The 18,059-nt window shown below is 49.6% G+C and overlaps 1 protein-coding gene across 3 annotated transcripts in view; it reads right to left on the bottom strand.

The window, feature by feature from the left end:
- The window catches only part of LOC134330439 (ral guanine nucleotide dissociation stimulator-like), a 28,342-nt gene that overhangs the window by 5,062 nt on the left and 5,221 nt on the right, over positions 1-18,059 (bottom strand). For 2 of the 3 annotated variants that reach the window (XM_063011577.1, XM_063011578.1), the window contains exons 1-9: positions 12,377-12,718; positions 5,239-5,543; positions 4,229-4,303; positions 3,958-4,151; positions 3,750-3,871; positions 3,096-3,311; positions 2,042-2,230; positions 1,380-1,457; positions 40-126 (exon numbers count right to left, since the gene is read on the bottom strand). In XM_063011577.1, coding sequence (XP_062867647.1) covers positions 40-126; positions 1,380-1,457; positions 2,042-2,230; positions 3,096-3,311; positions 3,750-3,871; positions 3,958-4,151; positions 4,229-4,303; positions 5,239-5,543; positions 12,377-12,505 — 1,395 coding nt within the window. In that variant the 5' untranslated portion in view covers positions 12,506-12,718. Of the gene's footprint in view, positions 1-39; positions 127-1,379; positions 1,458-2,041; positions 2,231-3,095; positions 3,312-3,749; positions 3,872-3,957; positions 4,152-4,228; positions 4,304-5,238; positions 5,544-12,376; positions 12,719-18,059 lie in introns of those variants that run through there. The other variant, XM_063011579.1, reaches the window with a different exon arrangement.

Here is an 18,059-nt window from a genome sequence, read left to right as displayed (position 1 = left end):
GAACAATCAGACATGTTAAACGCTTCGTTAGTCACTCACGTCTACGTAGTCCTTCATGGCGGTGTCCATCATCACTAGATCTGTGAGGAAGGTGCCCAGGTAAGGTATGGTGCCCTGCATCACACTCTGGAACACAAGAACACGTAACGTATAAAATACCACACGCTGAAGCACTGACACTTGGTCTTTAATTTCATTTATTATTCAATCTAATAGATCCCTCACCCTCACACGCACCATCAGATCCACATCTAATAGATCCCTCACCCTCACACACACCATCAGATCCACATCTAATAGATCCCTCACACGCACCATCAGATCCACGTCTAATAGATCCCTCACCGTCACACGCACCATCAGATCCACGTCTAATAGATCCCTCACCCTCACACTCACCATCAGATCCACATCTAATAGATCCCTCACCCTCACACGCACCATCAGATCCACATCTAATAGATCCCTCACCCTCACCCTCACCATCAGATCCACATCTAATAGGTCCCTCACCCTCACACACACCATCAGATCCACATCTAATAGATCCCTCACCCTCACCATCAGATCCACATCTAATAGATCCCTCACCCTCACACACACCATCAGATCCACATCTAATAGGTCCCTCACCCTCACACACACCATCAGATCCACATCTAATAGATCCCTCACCCTCACCATCAGATCCACATCTAATAGATCCCTCACCCTCACACGCACCATCAGATCCACATCTAATAGATCCCTCACCCTCACCCTCACCATCAGATCCACATCTAATAGGTCCCTCACCCTCACACACACCATCAGATCCACATCTAATAGATCCCTCACCCTCACCATCAGATCCACATCTAATAGATCCCTCACCCTCACACACACCATCAGATCCACATCTAATAGGTCCCTCACCCTCACACACACCATCAGATCCACATCTAATAGATCCCTCACCCTCACCATCAGATCCACATCTAATAGATCCCTCACTGTCACACGCACCATCAGATCCACGTCTAATGGATCCCTCACACGCGCCATCAGATCCACGTCTAATAGATCCCTCACCCTCACACGCACCACCAGATCCACATCTAATAGATCCCTCACCCTCACACGCACCACCAGATCCACATCTAATAGATCCCTCACACACACCATTAGATCTAATAGATACGTCGCTCCCCGTTTCTGATATTTTGTCCCTGTTGTTTATCTGCACACCAGATGGCGCTGTTTGACCTTCTCGTGATTTTGAAGGCAGAACTGTCACCAGTAGACAGGGGGCGACACAGAGCAATAAATGTGTTGAAATGTGTTAACAGAGAGGGGTGTGAGTGGGGTGTGAGTGGGGTGTGAGTGGGGTATCTCTGTACCAGGTCTCTGGGCTGCTGCTGTCTCTTCTGGGCTCGTTTCGGGTTGATCTCCAGCGTGGCGAATTTGGACGTTCCCTCCTGAAACACACAGGAACACACAGATCATCCATCACATCATCCATCACTCACTCATTACCTTCAGACTGTTTCATCCTGATCAGGGATGCTGTGGGTCCTGAGTCTACATGGAAACCCTGGGCAGGGTAGGCAGGAACACACAGTGGACAGGGTGCCAACCTGCTGCCACATGACTACCTACACTGTGTGGTCAAAAGTACGTGGACAGGCCGTCTAATTATTGATTCCTGGTCTATTAGCTGCACCCAGGCTTATAACATCAATTCTATCAAACAGATTATTTGCTTAGGAGTTTTGTGGCAACAGTTTAGGGAAGGCCGGTTCCTGTTTCAGCATGACTATGCACAAAGTGAGGTCAGTGAAGACACAATTTGCACAGAGCCCTGAACTCACTCAACCTCACTAAAGACTCTTGGGATGAATCGGAACTCCTTTAACATCAGTGCATAATCTAACCTGAGTGCATAAATTCCCACAGACACACTTGAGAATCTTGTGTAAGGCATTCCCAGAGAAGTGGAGACTATATTAACGCCCATGGTTTTGGACATCTCACACACACACACACACACACACACACACACCTTGATGAGCAGCTCCCTGCTGAGCGAGTGGTTGTTCTCATCAGAGAAGATCTCCGAGAGCTCGTGGAAGATGCGCACGTTCTCCCGAGACACCTCGTCCCACGTCCTCTTGAGCCGGTGCACGGCGTTACACTGCAGCGCAGACAGGATCGCTCTCAGGGACGAGAAGTTCTTCAGGATACGACACTCCTGCACACACACACACACACACACACACATTCATTAATTTATTACAAGGACACACCACAAAAACACATACACTAAATAGAACAGATTTGCGGTCGTGATCGTCCCGTCCTGTGTGTAAACGAGGGTCACGTCCTCCTACGTTTAAAAACATGAACGTTCTGTAGATCAAAAACCACAAAACTTGTGTTTAAAGTCCATAGATAAAACTAGTAAGGTGGGTATTTTGTTCTAAACACAACCTTTACAGGACAAAAATGACTCCCTGTTGCCCCCAGTGGTCAACATACTTTCATTTATTTATAATAAGCATCACGTTTGATAGATGGGCGGACCGAGCGGGGGAATCGACTCACTAAGTGAATCAGAATGAAGAATCAACTCCCTGTCTGAAGCTAGGAGGAAGAGCAACATGTGCCGGTGCTACTCGACAAGCTACTCGGTCCACCAATGTACTGCCACACAATCACAGTCCAACTATGAGAAAAAGGAAATAAATAAGGAGTCGGGTGGCTGATCCGAATTCTGGGAGTCGTTTGGCAGAACAGGGAGCGAACCTGACGAGGCGGAGCTGTCTACAGTAAACAAACAAAAGACATAAGACCGTAAACAAAAGCGCTGTCTTGAAAATATATACATATAACAAGGCACAAAGCAAAGACTCAGTGCCGCTCTGAACGCCAGACTTCATTACACAGCCCCGGAGTCAGCACCAGCGCATTAGTGCAGTTTTATGCCTCTGAACCAGGACTAGAGTCGTTCTCATTTTGTGCTTCTCGCCACGGGAGGAAGCTTGTCGTGCTTTAAAGGCCATATAAGGAAACGTAGGTGTGTCCGAGTCCACGCTCAGCAGGGTGTGTGTTCTTACCCGTGCCACCTCGATCCAGCGCTCCAGCACTTTGGCCCTCTGGGTGTATTTGAGCGTCCGTTCGCTCAGGCAGGTGTAGATCACGCAGTTCGTCACGCAGTTGAACTGACTGACGGTGGCGCGGATGGTGGGCGCCAAGTGTTCCTTCCCTTTCTTATCCCTCTGAGACCAGATGCTGCCCAAACAGTGGTACGGGACCACCTTCTTAAACAGCTCCTGTGAGGGGGGGGGGGAACAGAAATGAGCGCCTATATTCGGGCGAGGACTGGATAAACACAAGAGGCTCACAAGCGGCATTATAGTTCCGATATTTGCAGTGCATTATGGGATCTGTAGTGTTTGCGCTTGTCTACCCTGGTCATGTGATCGTGTTCTTTTATATTTTATTTAATTTAGTCGTGACCAGTTTGAGTTTATTTCTCTTTCTCGTCACTGCCGCCACCGCCACTCGCGATCGACCAGGGCCGAGGCGGTCACGTGCCCCTTCAACCCGCCCCCCTACAGACACACAGCCAATCGTGTCTTACCGTTGCGCCACCCGAGTGCCCCTCAGTCATAACAAATCATGCCCGCCCACATGCCCGGCCAGCCGATAGCACAGCAGAGACCGGACCGCATTCTCCCATCACTGGGTGTTACCATAGCAACACTCACCGCATCCATCAGGGTGAACTGCTCGGCCACCACGGTGGGGTCGAAGCTCAGGAAGTCCAGCCGATCGTCGTCGTAGCCGTTCTCCTCCAGGAGAGAGAAGGTATACGGCCCGTGGTCCAGGACTGCACACACACACACACACACACACATAAGAAACACAGCACACACTAAACGGACATGATCCTCGTGAGCGTGGGCGTGTTCTGACCCTCAGGCTCAGGTTCCTGCTGGGACCGGCGGTGGAACTGAGCCAGCAGGTTACAGGCGCGGCGCTCCAGGTCCGACCCGAGGAAATTCACGTGCAGGTACGAGATGAGGCGTCTCAGGCAGCTGTACTCCGGCGGCTTCCAGAAGTCCTCCGAGTACTGGTCCAACCACGCGCCCAGGATGGACGAGATGGTGCTGGACAGAACCGGGACGAGAGGGGGAGTGAGTGAGGGCACGGACCACAAGTATACGGGACCGGACCAAGTACTTACTTCCTGAGCTCGGTCCGTTCGTCGTGGCTGAGTTTCCTGCCCTCTGACCCCGGGAGGTGCTGCAGTTTGGCGTACCTGAAACCACAGCGGCACAAACCCTGATTCATTCAAATCATCCGGACATTAATACCGGCGGCCCACCGTCCTGCTCGGGCGTTTTACAGATACGATCGGTCGTGTCGTTTACTTACTGCTGCAACAGCGACCCCTACTGTCCGATCCAGACTTTGGCTTAATAATAATACAGGAAATATAAAAGCTCTGGGTTGCTTTCTAAAACACTCCAGGTCACCCAGAAGGAATGTTTGATAGCCTGCAGTCCACTTGTTAACCAGCAAGTGGACCCCATTAGCTCAGATATTACAGCCAAACAGGTGCCTGCATGGGCAATAATTGGCTCGTCTGAGGGAGGGAGGGCTGTAAGGGTTCCACATAAGTGCTGCAGCCTTGACCCCATTAGCTCAGATATTACAGCCAAACAGGTGCCTGCATGGGCAATAATTGGCTCGTCTGAGGGAGGGAGGGCTGTAAGGGTTCCACATAAGTGCTGCAGTTACGCCCTCTGCTGGCTGATCGATGGTGCTGCACAGAGACGGGGGATAATGGAGCTCGGTGCGTGACTCTCCGTGTGCGATACGGATCTCCGTATGAACCCGCCTGGTGCAGGTGAAAAGAAGAGGTCGATACTGCACACGTGTCGGAGGGGGCGTGTGTTAGTCACGACCCTCCTCGGTCAGGTCTATGCAGCAGTAGAGGGGAAATACAATCAGGGAAATGGATATGACTAAATATGGGGAAAATGTGTCAGGTCGGGGGGGTTGTGAACCAGTTACACAACTGAGATTAAGTAAATGTTGTATATAGAGCCTCCTAGTGGTGGGACTAAGTCATAACTCCAATAAATGTTACACAGCTAAAAAAACATATATAATAAAAAATAAATAAAATAATACTATCTGGTTCGGAAAGCTGACGAGTTTTGCAGTGTTTCAGCAGACGCCCCCCTGTACCTGTTGAGCAGGAGGTCGAGGACCTGGTTGGTGGTAGAGAAGGTGCGGTAGGTGCAGAGGAAGATGGTGACGTAGGTGGAGTCGTTCTCCCTGAACGAGGACACCATGTACTCCACCAGTCTCTCCAGCGTCCCCGCCTTGATGGTGCGCAGCTTGCTGGTCTCGTACAGACTCAGCGCCGAGTCCGAGTCCACGCCCAGCCAGCGCTGCCCCTTGCTGACCGACGGCTGTACCTGCACCCGCCTCACCGAGATGGAGAACACGGCGCCGTCCTCCACCTCCTCGCCCAGCTCCTGAGTCGCATTCTGGAGAAACACACACACACACAGCAAGACGTCGGGTCAATAAACCAGCACAAGAGCGGCCTCTGCTGGCTGGTCCGGGTACCTGCACAAGCAACGGATGATCTGGAGAGCTCAGCGTGTCTCTCTGAATCCAAAAAGATGTGGCCGGCGACTAAAGAACATGTTTGAGGTGGAGCTTTATAGACTTAGCCCTCCACAATCAGCGGGGGATCGGTTCTATCACCATAAACAGTGGCTTTAATAATCATTTGTGGTGTCTGAATATTAATTTCTATCTTTATTTTTAACGTGAGTGGATTTTACCACCGGACGCAGATTCAGTATTAAAAAGAAAGCGCTCAGATGCTTTTTGTTTTGCCAGACGCTCGCTGGATTAATGTTTTTATCAGTTCGTGGAATTATTGTGTCTCCGTGTTCGCACCCCGCTGTTGTTTTTCACACCCACGCGTTTCCAGTCGCGACTTCTGAAGCCGTGTGAAAAACGGCACTCGGTTACAAGAGCTCCCGGTTCCTCCGTTAACATCGTTAAAAACGTTTCTTACAGCGACGCCAGCACCGGTGTCTCGTCCGGAAAACACGCCGCACCTCATACGAGGGAGAGTAAATCATCCGGACATTAGAACACACTGTATTGTGTGTGTGTGTGTTGATCTGCACATTAGGAGCAGTTGGAGCTCTGGGCTGTCGATCAGAAGGTTCAGGGTTCCAATCCCATCCCCGCCGAACAACCTCAGCATAATAGCTGATTTGTTTTGGTTCTGTACCGATTAAAAAACTGTAAGGTAGCAGCCCGAGTAATAAGTGCTGCAGTTACGCCCTCTGCTGGCTGATCGATGGCGCTGCACTACACAGAGACGAGGGATAACGGAGATCAGTGAGTGACTCTCCGTGCATGGTACGGATCTCCGTATGAACCTGCCCGGTGCAGGTGAAAAGATGCGGTCAGTACGGTGCTGCACACGTGTCAGAGGGGGCGTGTGTTAGCCACAACCCGCCTCGGTCAGGAGTGGAGGTAAAATCGGACATTATCAGGGAACTGGATACGACTGAACGAGTTCCTGATTCGGTTAGTGGAGAAGTCCAGGCTCACAGTCAGCATTCCAATTCATCACAAAGGTGCTCTGTGCAGGTCACTAGAGTTCCTCAGCACTAAAACGTGTCTTTATGGACTGTAGTACCTGAAGTAAGACGCGTGTCCACATACTTTTGGCCATACAGTGTGTATGAGGTGTTTTTGGAGAAACGCTGGACACGTGGGGTGTAGAATCGAGCGCCGAGTGATGTCACGGTCCTGCTGGTGCACTAATGGAGGACTCTGAGTTCTGCAGGGCTTTTACTGAACCAATCTAATCACCCTGTCTGATCTCACAGCGGCCGAGAGGCGTCTAATCTAATTCCGGCCAGACGGGGGACCGAACGGAGAGGCGGGGAGAGAGAACTCGGGCAGAGGGAAGGACTGAAACCAGCCGAAAATATGAACATGAGGTCAAAAGTTTGTGGACGCCTCTGCTAAGTTCATTGCTCACAGGTACTTGTGATACATTATGAATAAATCATTATATTAAGGGCGCTCAGGAGAAGCGACGGTGCTATCAGCCGGCCAGGCGTCCGCACAGACACAACTGGCTGTATCTGAGTGGAAATTGGGTCCCTGTGACGGATTGGCACCCTGTTCAGGACAGTGGGAGCCTAGTGGGTTGAGAGTTCGAATGCCTGCTTTGCCATGCAGTCACCGTTGGGCCCTTGAGCAAGGCCCTTAACCCTCTGTGCTCGATGGCTGACCCTGAGCTCTGACCCCAGCTTCCAAACGAGCTGGAATATGTGAAGAAAGAATTTGGTTGTACTGTACACATGTGCATGTATATATGACACCTAAAGGCATTCTTATTAAGGTGTTCCTGCCTTGTGCCCAGCATTTCCTGCTGGATTTGGACCCACATAGACCCTGACCAGGATAAAACGGTCAGTAAACGAATTATATTGTTCCAGCATCATAGCAACAGTCTGCGGAAGGCTCGTAAACACGTGGCTTGAGTTTGACGTGACGGAACCCAGGGTACCTGAATAAAGCCCTGACGCATCTGAACACATTTGGGATGAATTGGGAAACGGACCGAGAGCCAGGACAAGCGCTCTATTAACTAAACGGACACAAATCTTGTTGGACGCCTTCTCGAATGAGTGAAGGCTGTTATTGCTGCAAAGACGAGGCAGATTCACGTCACTAAAAACGATTCATGATATTGAAATTGAATGTACGACATGCTCACAGTCAGGCGTCCACATACTTTTGGCGCTACACTGAACACCAGTATATGAGGGTCACATCTTTACAGGAGGGTCGAGATGGTTCCTTCGTCATACCCGCATCCACTGGAGCATCAGAGAGACGGATACGATGTCCTGTCAGAAACACGAGACGACCCAGGAGAGCATCTCCACAGTGACTCAGCTCAAACACACACACACACACACACACACACACACACACTCACACACACACACACACACCATCTGCTTAAAGATCCCGCTTCATCCTGGGTTGATCACAGGGCGTCACACACTCAGCACAACCTAGACACCACTTACAGCAGCCAATCCACCTTCTGCATGCAACAATGGTCAGGACCACCACAGGACCCCCACAGAGCAGGTATTATTTAGGTGGTGGATGATTCTCAGCACTGCAGTGACACTGACATGGTGGTGGTGTGTTAGTGTGTGTTGTGCTGGTATGAGTGGATCAGACACAGCAGCGCTGCTGGAGTTTTTAAACACCGTGTCCACTCACTGTCCACTCTATTAGACGCTCCTACCTAGTCGGTCCACCTTGTAGATGTGAAGTCAGAGACGATCGCTCATCTATTGCTGCTGTTTGAGTCGCTCATCTTCTAGACCTTCATCAGTGGTCACAGGACGCTGCCCACGGGGCGCTGTCGGCTGGATATATTTGGTTGGTGGACTATTCTCGGTCCAGCACTGACAGTGAGGTGTTTAAAAACTACAGCAGCGCTGCTGTGTCTGATCCGCTCATCCCAGCACAACACACACTAACACACCACCACCATGTCAGTGTCACTGCAGTGCTGAGAATGATCCACCACCTAAATAATACCTGCTCTGTGGTGGTCCTGTGGGGGTCCTGACCATTGAAGAACAGCATGAAAGGGGGTAACAAAGCATGCAGAGAAACAGATGGACTACAGTCAGTAATTGTAGAACTACAACGTGCTTCTATATGGTAAGTGGAGCTGATAACATGGACAGTGGTTTTAATGTTATGGCTGATCAGTGTGTATATACGTATATATATATTTCTTGATAAATAACTCAGAGAGGGTTTTTGTGAAGCTTGGCAACCCGGTCTGGCTTCATCCCTCCGTCTGCAGGAATCACGAACACAAAGATGGAATGATTTCATCCAGCCGAGCGATTTCCCAGAAACGAGCGGATCGTTTTCTCAAGCGCTGGTGTGTTATTGAGGTGAGTGTGTGTGTGTGTGTGTGTGTGTGTGTGTGTGGCGGATAAACAAGAAAGAGACTCTGGGAGAGAGAGAGAGAGAGATCCAGTCTCCTCCTGATATCCCATAAGCCCTGAGGTTCCTGTATTACTCAGTCCTGCTCAAAATAACCCGGGTTTCTACCCGCCAGCGGCCGCCATGCTAACGCTAGTCTGATTCACCAAGTCAGGGCTGAACGTGTGGAAGGAGTTCACCAGCCGCCAAACACACACACACACACACACACACACACACACACACACACAACCAGAGACGAAAGGAAACGTGGAAAACGCTTAACGAAGCACAAATACGTTTCAGGTTCATGTTTCACTACTGATTTATCCTGGTCAGGGTCACAGTGGGTCAGGCTTTCCTGTGTGTGTGTGTGTGTGTGTATGTAGACGCCCGACCGGCTGACAGCACCACTGTGGATTCGAACCCTTGATCCCAGCAGTACTGTGCTACCATAATTTACCGCCACAGTAATTCTATTTTCTGTTACCCGGTCAGGGTCTAGGTGAGTCATACGCCACCTGTGATCTGACCAAGAGTCGATTGAGGGTTAAGGACCTTGCTCAAGGGCCCAACAGTGGCCACCTGGCTGTAGTGGGGGGTTGAACCAGCGACCTTTCGATTACTAGTCCAGTACCTTACCCGCTAGGCCCTACTGTTGAGGAGGTCATATATGTGCAGAGCAACATATGCAGCTCCAGTCAGTAATTGTATCCTGGACGTCGAACCTGTTCATCACATGACATCACACAGTCACAATCATGTCTGCATGCAGGCGCCCGACCGGCTGATAGCACAGCTCGGGATTTGAACCCGGGTTGGCGTAACGTACCACTGTGCCACCCGAAAGCCTTGAGCAAAGTGGCGTTCCACACTTTATTAGGAACACCCGTACACCCGCCCATCCATCCGATTCTCCAATCGAAAGAGATCCGACGAATCTGGCTATCATAACCTGTACAAAAAACATCCAGTGAGCGTCAGTTCAGAGAAAGATCAGAGCAGAATGTTCACTTTGGACACGTCGAACTTTAGAACACGTGTGTGTGTGTGTGTGTGTGTGTGTGTGTGTGTGAGTGTGTGTGTGTGTGTGTGTGTGTGGAGGAGACGGTAAACGGAAAGCTATAATCTTCCTGCTCAAACTGAAAGGAAAAATCTGCCTGTGATTTACAGCACACACACACACTCACACACACACACACACACTCACACACACACACACACACACACACACACACACTCACATACACACACACTCACACACACACACACACTCACACACACACACACACACACACCCAGGGTGTGTACACAGCGCCACTTTTATTCAACCGAACACAATGAGACGATCTGATGCCACCCAACGATGGGGAAAGAACCTGAGTGTTCAGTTCTCCAGCACGAGTGTGTGTGTGTGTGAGTGTGTGAGAGTGTGTGTGTGTGTGAGTGTGTGTGTGTGTGTGTGTGAGTGTGTGTGTGTGTGAGTGTGTGTGTGTGTGTGTGTGAGTGTGTGTGTGAGTGTGTGTGTGTGTGTGTGTGAGTGTGTGTGTGTGTGTGTGTGTGTGTGTGTGTGTCACTCAGGAAGCACTCAGACTGAATTAGATATGATTACTCATTCCCCCCCCCCCCCACACACACACACACATTGAGCACTTTATTAGGAACGCCTATCTGGTACAGACGTCCATTGATTATTTTAGAAGCCGCACCTCCATACAGATGGAACGTGTGGTTATACAATTACTGACTGGAGCTCCAGATGTTGCTCTGCACATGCATGACCTCCAGCTGACCATTTATATTTACATTTGCATTCTCAGCACTTAGCGGACGTTTTTATCCAAAGCGACTTACAGTACTGTGACTGAGCAATTGAGGGTGGTTAAGGGCCTTGCTCAGGGGCCCAACCTGGCAGCGGTGGGGCTTGAACCAGCGACCTTTTGATTACTAGTCCAGTACCTTAACCACTAGGCTACACCTGCCCTTGATGACCAGATGATGTTTGGGTGGTGGAGCAGTTTCAGCAGTACAGTTCAGCAGTAGGGCCTAGCAGTTAGGGTACTGGACTAGTAATCGAAAGGTCGCTGGTTCAACCCCCCACTACAGCCAGGTTGCCACTGTTGGGCCCTTAAGCAAGGCCCTTAACCCTCAATTGTAAGTCACTCTGAACAAAAGCGTCCGCTAAATGCTGAAAATGTAAAACCAGTAATGTGATACTAACACGGTAATGACATGGTAATGTGCTGTTTTGGGTATGAGTGTAGCAGGTGCAGCAGTGTTGTTGGGAATTTTAAACCTCTCACTCCAGAATATAAAGTGTCCTGTGATCAGAAGAAGTCCACTGATGAACACACAGCTCGTCAAAAGTATGTGGACGGCCCTCTAAATTACAGAGATCCGTACCTACAGTTGTGCTCGAGCAGAAGAGCATACCAGTTAGTATGGAGAAACCCCAGTAGCCTGCACTGAACACCTCTGGGATGAATTGGAACGTCTGCTGCAAGCCTAGGCCTTCCTGTCCCAACGATGTTTTGACTGAGTGGTCACAAATTTACACACACACACTACAAAATCCTGTGGAAAGCCTTTCCAAAGGAGTCGAGACTGTTGTAGCCGCAAAGGAAGGGGCGGGGACAAGGAACTCTATAATAATGCTCATGGTCTCATGGTGTCCACGTACTTTTGACCCTCTAGTGCATACGTATGATTTATATATATTACATGATTGTCCTGGGATTGAGTCTCGCTTCCAGTCACTGTATGTGAGGAGTTTTGCATGTTCTCCCCACATCTACATGGCATGCAGAAGGTGGATTGGCATCTCCAACCTGCCACTAGTTCTGAGTGAATGAAGAGTGCATTCCTGCCCTCTGCCCAATGTTTGCTAGTGCATTGCTAGTGCCTACTGACGCACTGTGACCATGACCAGGACGAAGCTTATAATAAAAATAAATGAATGAATCATTAAATATACCAGGTCAGGGTCCAAGTGGGTGAAGCTGTGCAGTATTCATTAATAAACCTCTGACAGAAGCAATCACTGAAATAACTGAAACAGGTCAGGGTCGTGGTGGGTGAAAACGGTGCAGCAATGTGATCATATACCTCTAACAGAGACAGGTCAGGGTCCAGGTGCGTGAGGCTGTGCGGTATTCCTTAATAAATCCCTAATAAAAGCAGTCACTAACTAAAACAGGTCAGGGTCGAGGTGGGTGAAGCAGTGCAGTATTCCTTAATAAACCTCTAACAGAAGCGATCACTAACTGAAACAGGTCAGGGTCGAGGTGGGTGAAAACGGTGCAGCAATGTGATCATATACCTCTAACAGAGACAGGTCAGGGTCCAGGTGCGTGAAGCTGTGCAGAACCACCGGACCCTCGTGTTCCACCACCTCGAGCTTCACCCCGTCCCAAATGCTCCGGACCCGCCAGGTGCTGGCATCGAACATGACGTCATTGAGGTGGGAACGGGACCAGGACGAGAAGCGGAGCTCCGGTCAGTCCGAAGCCTGACCACGGTAGATCCTTCAGAGAGCGCCGCGTAGATCCATGAGCGGTCGGGACTGATCTCCAGGAATCCACTGTGATCCGGCTGGGTGAAATGGGGCGCTTTTTCTCCTGGTGTTCAAGGTCCCGGTGAGCGCAGAGCCGCGCAGAGCAGCGTTCCGTTGTGTAGCGCTCCGTTCATCTGACTGTTACCCAGAGAAAAGCCCCTACAGGCCCCGCCCAGCCTCGCCTCACACCGCTCTTCCTTTAACACCCGTTTTGCGCACATACCACGCCCACAACCAAAATGATTCCTTTTAGTGAGTCGACTCACAATACAATGTAATAGCAGCACTACAATGATTCGAATCCTTAACTCACTGATTCAGCTGAGTTAAACGAACAATCCGTAACTTGATCGTCTGCATTAACCGCTTTATCCTGGGTCTGATCAGGATCGCGGTGGGTCAGGGAAGCCTGGACTATTGCAAAGCATCACACATACTCTACACAGATAATACAAGGAGAACATGCTCAAACCCAGAAACCATAAGCTGTAAGGCTGAAACACAAACACCTGCAATTGATAATCAATCATTCATTCTCATCAGGGTCCAGGTGGGTCCTGAGCATTGGCTACAGTACAAAGTTGTGGTGAGACGCCGATAATACCTGCAGCACTATTTCACCTACCATAACTGAATCATTCATTCATTTATACTTTCTCATGGTCAGTGTCACGGTGGGTCCTTTACCGCTCCATAACACAAGGTGCAAAACAGTGTCAATTCAATAAAGAATAAAACGCACCCACGTACATTAATGGGACGGTCGTAGCCTAGTTAGTAGAGCTTTGGGCTATCAACTGAAAGGTTGAGAGTTCGAATCCCAGCTCTGCCATGCAGCCACTGTTGGGCCCTTGGGCAAGGCCCTTAACCCTGTCTGCTCCAAGGCAGTACGGGACACCCTAAGCTGGGATATGCAAAGAAAGAATTTCGTTGTACTGTATGTCTGTGTATGTATATATGACAAATAAAGGTGTTCTATTCTATGCACTCGCTCCCTCCTAGGATGAATGTAGAGCAGCTAATCCACCTTCTGCACACACAAAGGACAAGCAAAACATCTACCACAAGGCAGAGATTAAACCCCGGTCCCCAGAACCCTGCATTTAATCAATATCAGAGGTTATTTTCTTGCACTTTATTGTTTGTATTTAGCAAATTGAATTGAAGTTCTTCCCGACTGAACCTCTGCACCGCTATTACACTCCTACTTCAAGTGAAAAACACAGGCGAGGAGTCATGACCAGGACCTGCTGACTCATGGTTTTGGTGTTTATGAAGCTCTGGGTCGATCGTCGCTCCTCACCGAAATGTGACGGCACACGAAGTTCGGTGCGAGGCGACGCTCAGTTATTCAGGAACACGAGGCCTGACCCGCTATTACACAAACAACAACGTTCTGTTGGGTTGATGCTGTTCGGGTAGTGAAAGTCTCACACACACACACACACACACACACACACACACACACGCACATACACGTTTTTGGCCGGACTACTACGCACATCTGGTGTGTGTTATGCGGAGGCGGAGGGGGCCGAGCCACTGCCGGTAAGAGCCACGACTGAAAACACAATCACAGAGCCGAGGAATGCAACCGGGGGGGGGGGGGGGGGGGGGGGGGGTAGATGGGTCCAACTAGTGGGAAAAACAGTGTGTGTGTGTGTGTGTGTGTGCAAATTGCTTGCTAATTACTAAAGTAATGCAAGTTGGGAACATGTTCGCTCTGCAGGACTGATCCATGCATCAAGCATGAAGTGTGTGTGTGTGTGTACGTGTGTGTGTACGTGTGTGTGTACGTGTGTGTGTGTGTGTACCTTTAAAGCAGCTCTAATTTAGTTTGGGTTGCACTTTCCAAGCTTGCAAAATCAGTCATTCAGTTTAGATAATGGTTCAGTGGTGGAATTTAATGACTCAGTATTAAACATGTGTGTGTGTGTGTGTGTTATGAAGTGTGTGTGTGTGTGTGTGTGTGTGTGTTATGAAGTGTGTGTGTGTGTGTTATGAAGTGTGTGTGTGTTATGAAGTGTGTGTGTTATGAAGTGTGTGTGTGTGTGTGTTATGAAGTGTGTGTGTGTGTGTTATGAAGTGTGTGTGTGTTATGAAGTGTGTGTGTGTTATGAAGTGTGTGTGTGTTATGAAGTGTGTGTGTGTGTGTTATGAAGTGTGTGTGTGTGTTATGAAGTGTGTGTGTGTGTGTGTTATGAAGTGTGTGTGTGTGCGTGTTATGAAGTGTGTGTGTTATGAAGTGTGTGTGTGTGTGTGTTATGAAGTGTGTGTGTTATGAAGTGTGTGTGTGTGTGTTATGAAGTGTGTGTGTGTTATGAAGTGTGTGTGTGTGTGTGTTATGAAGTGTGTGTGTGTGCGTGTTATCAAGTGTGTGTGTGTGTGTTATGAAGTGTGTGTGTGTGTGTGGGGGGGGGGGGGGTAAATGTCGCAATAATTTTCCAAAGTGCTAAAAGTCCGACCAAAGATCAAAACAAACATCTGTGGAATGTTCCAGCTGTGCTAATCCGAACACAGACGCGCGTCTCCGTCACCCCGCGGCTTTCGCTAACACGTCGGTAGGAATCGGGCGTCCTCGTACAGTCCCCGCCGTCCCCGGGCGCGCCACGTCTCTGTCCCTGTCACCGTCGGCATTCCCCAACCTCTTAGCACGCACACACACACACACACACACACACACACACACACACACGGCTGGAAGTGCTGCTGAGCTCATTAAGCCGACTGCTTTTATCTCGCCCGCGGTTGGCGTGGCTGGCATGGGTTGGCATCCGTGCTAATCAAAAGAGCGCTGATGTCATCAACTGAGTCACCATCCTGATTTACTGTAAACGAGCCGATGGCAGGTACAGTCAAAAGTTTATGGACGCTTGAGAGTCTTGAGATTTATGAGTTTGTAGGCGCTCTGGTGGTGCAGGGTTAAAAGACGCCACCCCACTACCCCACTACTGCTCAGATCCAGGGGTTCGAATCTCATCGGTGCTATCGGCCAGCCAGGCGTATACACAGACGTGATTGGCCGAACAGCCTATCTACTGGGAGGTGCGCTTGCACTTGTGAGTGCGCTCTCAGTGCAGGTCCTAAGCCCGGATACAACAGTAATGAGGACTGCGTCTGCTCCTAAATATGGGAGCAGAAAATAAATGTTGGGGTTTTAACACTCAAAACACGTCTGCTATTGTTAGAAGGTTCCGGAACTACACAAACACCAAGCTAACACTGTCCACAGTCGAGCAAGCTTCAAACTATCATATGGTAAAAGTCTCAGCTGTGTCTTTTTCTTTGTTTAGTCTTGTATTTAAAGTACTGCACTAATAAGCAGAAGGTCGCTGGTTCAGACCCCACTGCTGCCAGGTTGCCACTGTTGGGCCCTTGAGCAAGGCCCTTAACTCTGAATTGCTCAGACTGTACACTGTCACAGTACTGTAGGTCACATTGGATAAAACCAGCAACAAACATCAGAGCTTTAAGGTGCCGATTTTGTACTTTGTACTGTAGCCTATGCTCAGGACCCACCTGGACCCTGATGAGAATGAATGAGTGAATATCAATTGCAGGTGTTTGTGTTTGAACCTTACAGCTTATGGGTTCTGGGTCTGAGCATGTTCTCCCTGTATCTGTGTAGGTCCCACAGAGAGAGTGAGTGTGTGAGATGCTTTGCAATAGTCCAGGCTTCCCTGACCCACAGCGATCCTGATCAGGACCCTACATCAGGACCCTCCTGCGAAGTTCCTCGAATTCCATCTGAAGCTTTAGAAGCTCCGCTGTTCACGTCAGGATTTTTTCCTCAGCTTCTGAGAAGTGACGTGAGCTCCCGGACGTTCGGAGAAGGTTGTGAAATAAACCTGTAGGTGACGTTTCCACGGAAAAACCCCCTCTGTAGATGATGATGAGCTCAGCGCCAGGTACCACGGGGTTCTCCCTGAACTTCCACTCCATACACAGAGGGAACAGCTGACACCTCCTCGAAGGAGAGAGAGGATACCCGTGGAGAACATGGAGAAGAACTTGAAGAACAGGAGAACACGACCAGGCTTGATCAAGAACACCACACGGAAGTCCTACAAAGTATGTGGACATCCTTTCCAGTTCCGGAGTTCACACATTTCAGCCACATGTGTATAAAATCAATGATATAAAATATAATTTACTTTTTAGGAACAGTTTAAGGAAGGACCTTCCTGTTCCAGCACATGGTCTGACACGGAACTTCAGGGTCCTGCACAAAACGCTGACCTCAACCCAACCGAACACCGATTACAAGCCAATTCTTCAAATTCCACATCAGTGCCTGAACCAACAAACACATTTTTTGACTGAATGGGCACAAATTCCCACAGACACACTCCTTAATCTTGTGAAAATCCTTCCCAACATAGTAGAATCGTTCCCGAATATGCAGCATGACCGTGTTATTCGTATATCTTCTTTATTTAATGATCAGTAATCGCTTAAACCTCAGGGCTGAGTCCCAGGTACGCGTTTAAACTCGTGTCCCCCAGGTGTAGCGAGTAACGTTTGATGAGGTGCAGGAAATGCTTTGAAGTGTACTTCAAAGAGAGCCAACTGCATCCGTCTATACCATGACGCTCAGACGGGGCCTCTCGGGTCCTCGTGGTGGAGACTCGGTACTGATGATCACTGCTGAAGGACGGTGGTCGCTCAGTGGGTAAAGTACTGGACTAGTATTCAGAAGGTTGCCGGTTCAAGGCCCACCACCTGGGCCCCTGAGCAAGGCCCTTAACTGTTCACATCATTATTCAGTCATAACTGTAAGTCGCTTTGGATAAACGATGACGTTTGCCGGGCCGGCGGCGTCTCTGAGCTCGGACCCGGTCTGACAGGATAATCGGGCGACTGTGGGTTTGAAAACAAATGCTCCGTTTATTCTGAGCTCCAACAAAGAGCGTTCAGAGACACGAGAGGAACAACAAAGGTCATCAGAACCACACACAACAGGAGAGAGTTCAGCTACCAACCACGCCAGGTTTCATGTGTTCCTCAAACAAAGCGGGTGGAACATCAGAGAGCCAGACGGGGCGACCACGCCAACCACGCCAACCACGCCAACCACGCCAACCACTCATCCCTCACGCCGGGTGTGAAAGGTTTCATTACCTCAGAGCTAAAGGAATATAAATGAAATGGAACTCGATCCAAACTGCCTTTTATTTTTTGGATGATTCCTGGAATGTGAATAATCACCTGTTCTAGCACTCGCACAAGAACACGGAACCCCAATCCCACCCGCCCTCCCGTTCCCGAGTGTACGAGTACAGAAGAGCAGCTTCTCCTACCAGGTGGTCCAGGATGGAGAGATGATAATCCTGCACGCAGATTCTCACGGGCTGAGCCAGAGCCCGCTGCAGGCTGTACGCCGACTTCATCTCTCCATGTCCGCGCCGCCGCCGCCCCTGATGTTTACCGTCACGTACAATTCCGACGC

The sequence above is a fragment of the Trichomycterus rosablanca genome, chromosome 16 (assembly GCF_030014385.1).
Source record: "Trichomycterus rosablanca isolate fTriRos1 chromosome 16, fTriRos1.hap1, whole genome shotgun sequence".
Lineage (NCBI taxonomy): Eukaryota > Metazoa > Chordata > Actinopteri > Siluriformes > Trichomycteridae > Trichomycterus > Trichomycterus rosablanca.
The sequence above is the reverse complement of the archived record's forward strand: the minus strand, read 5'-3'. Positions and strand labels throughout refer to the sequence as shown.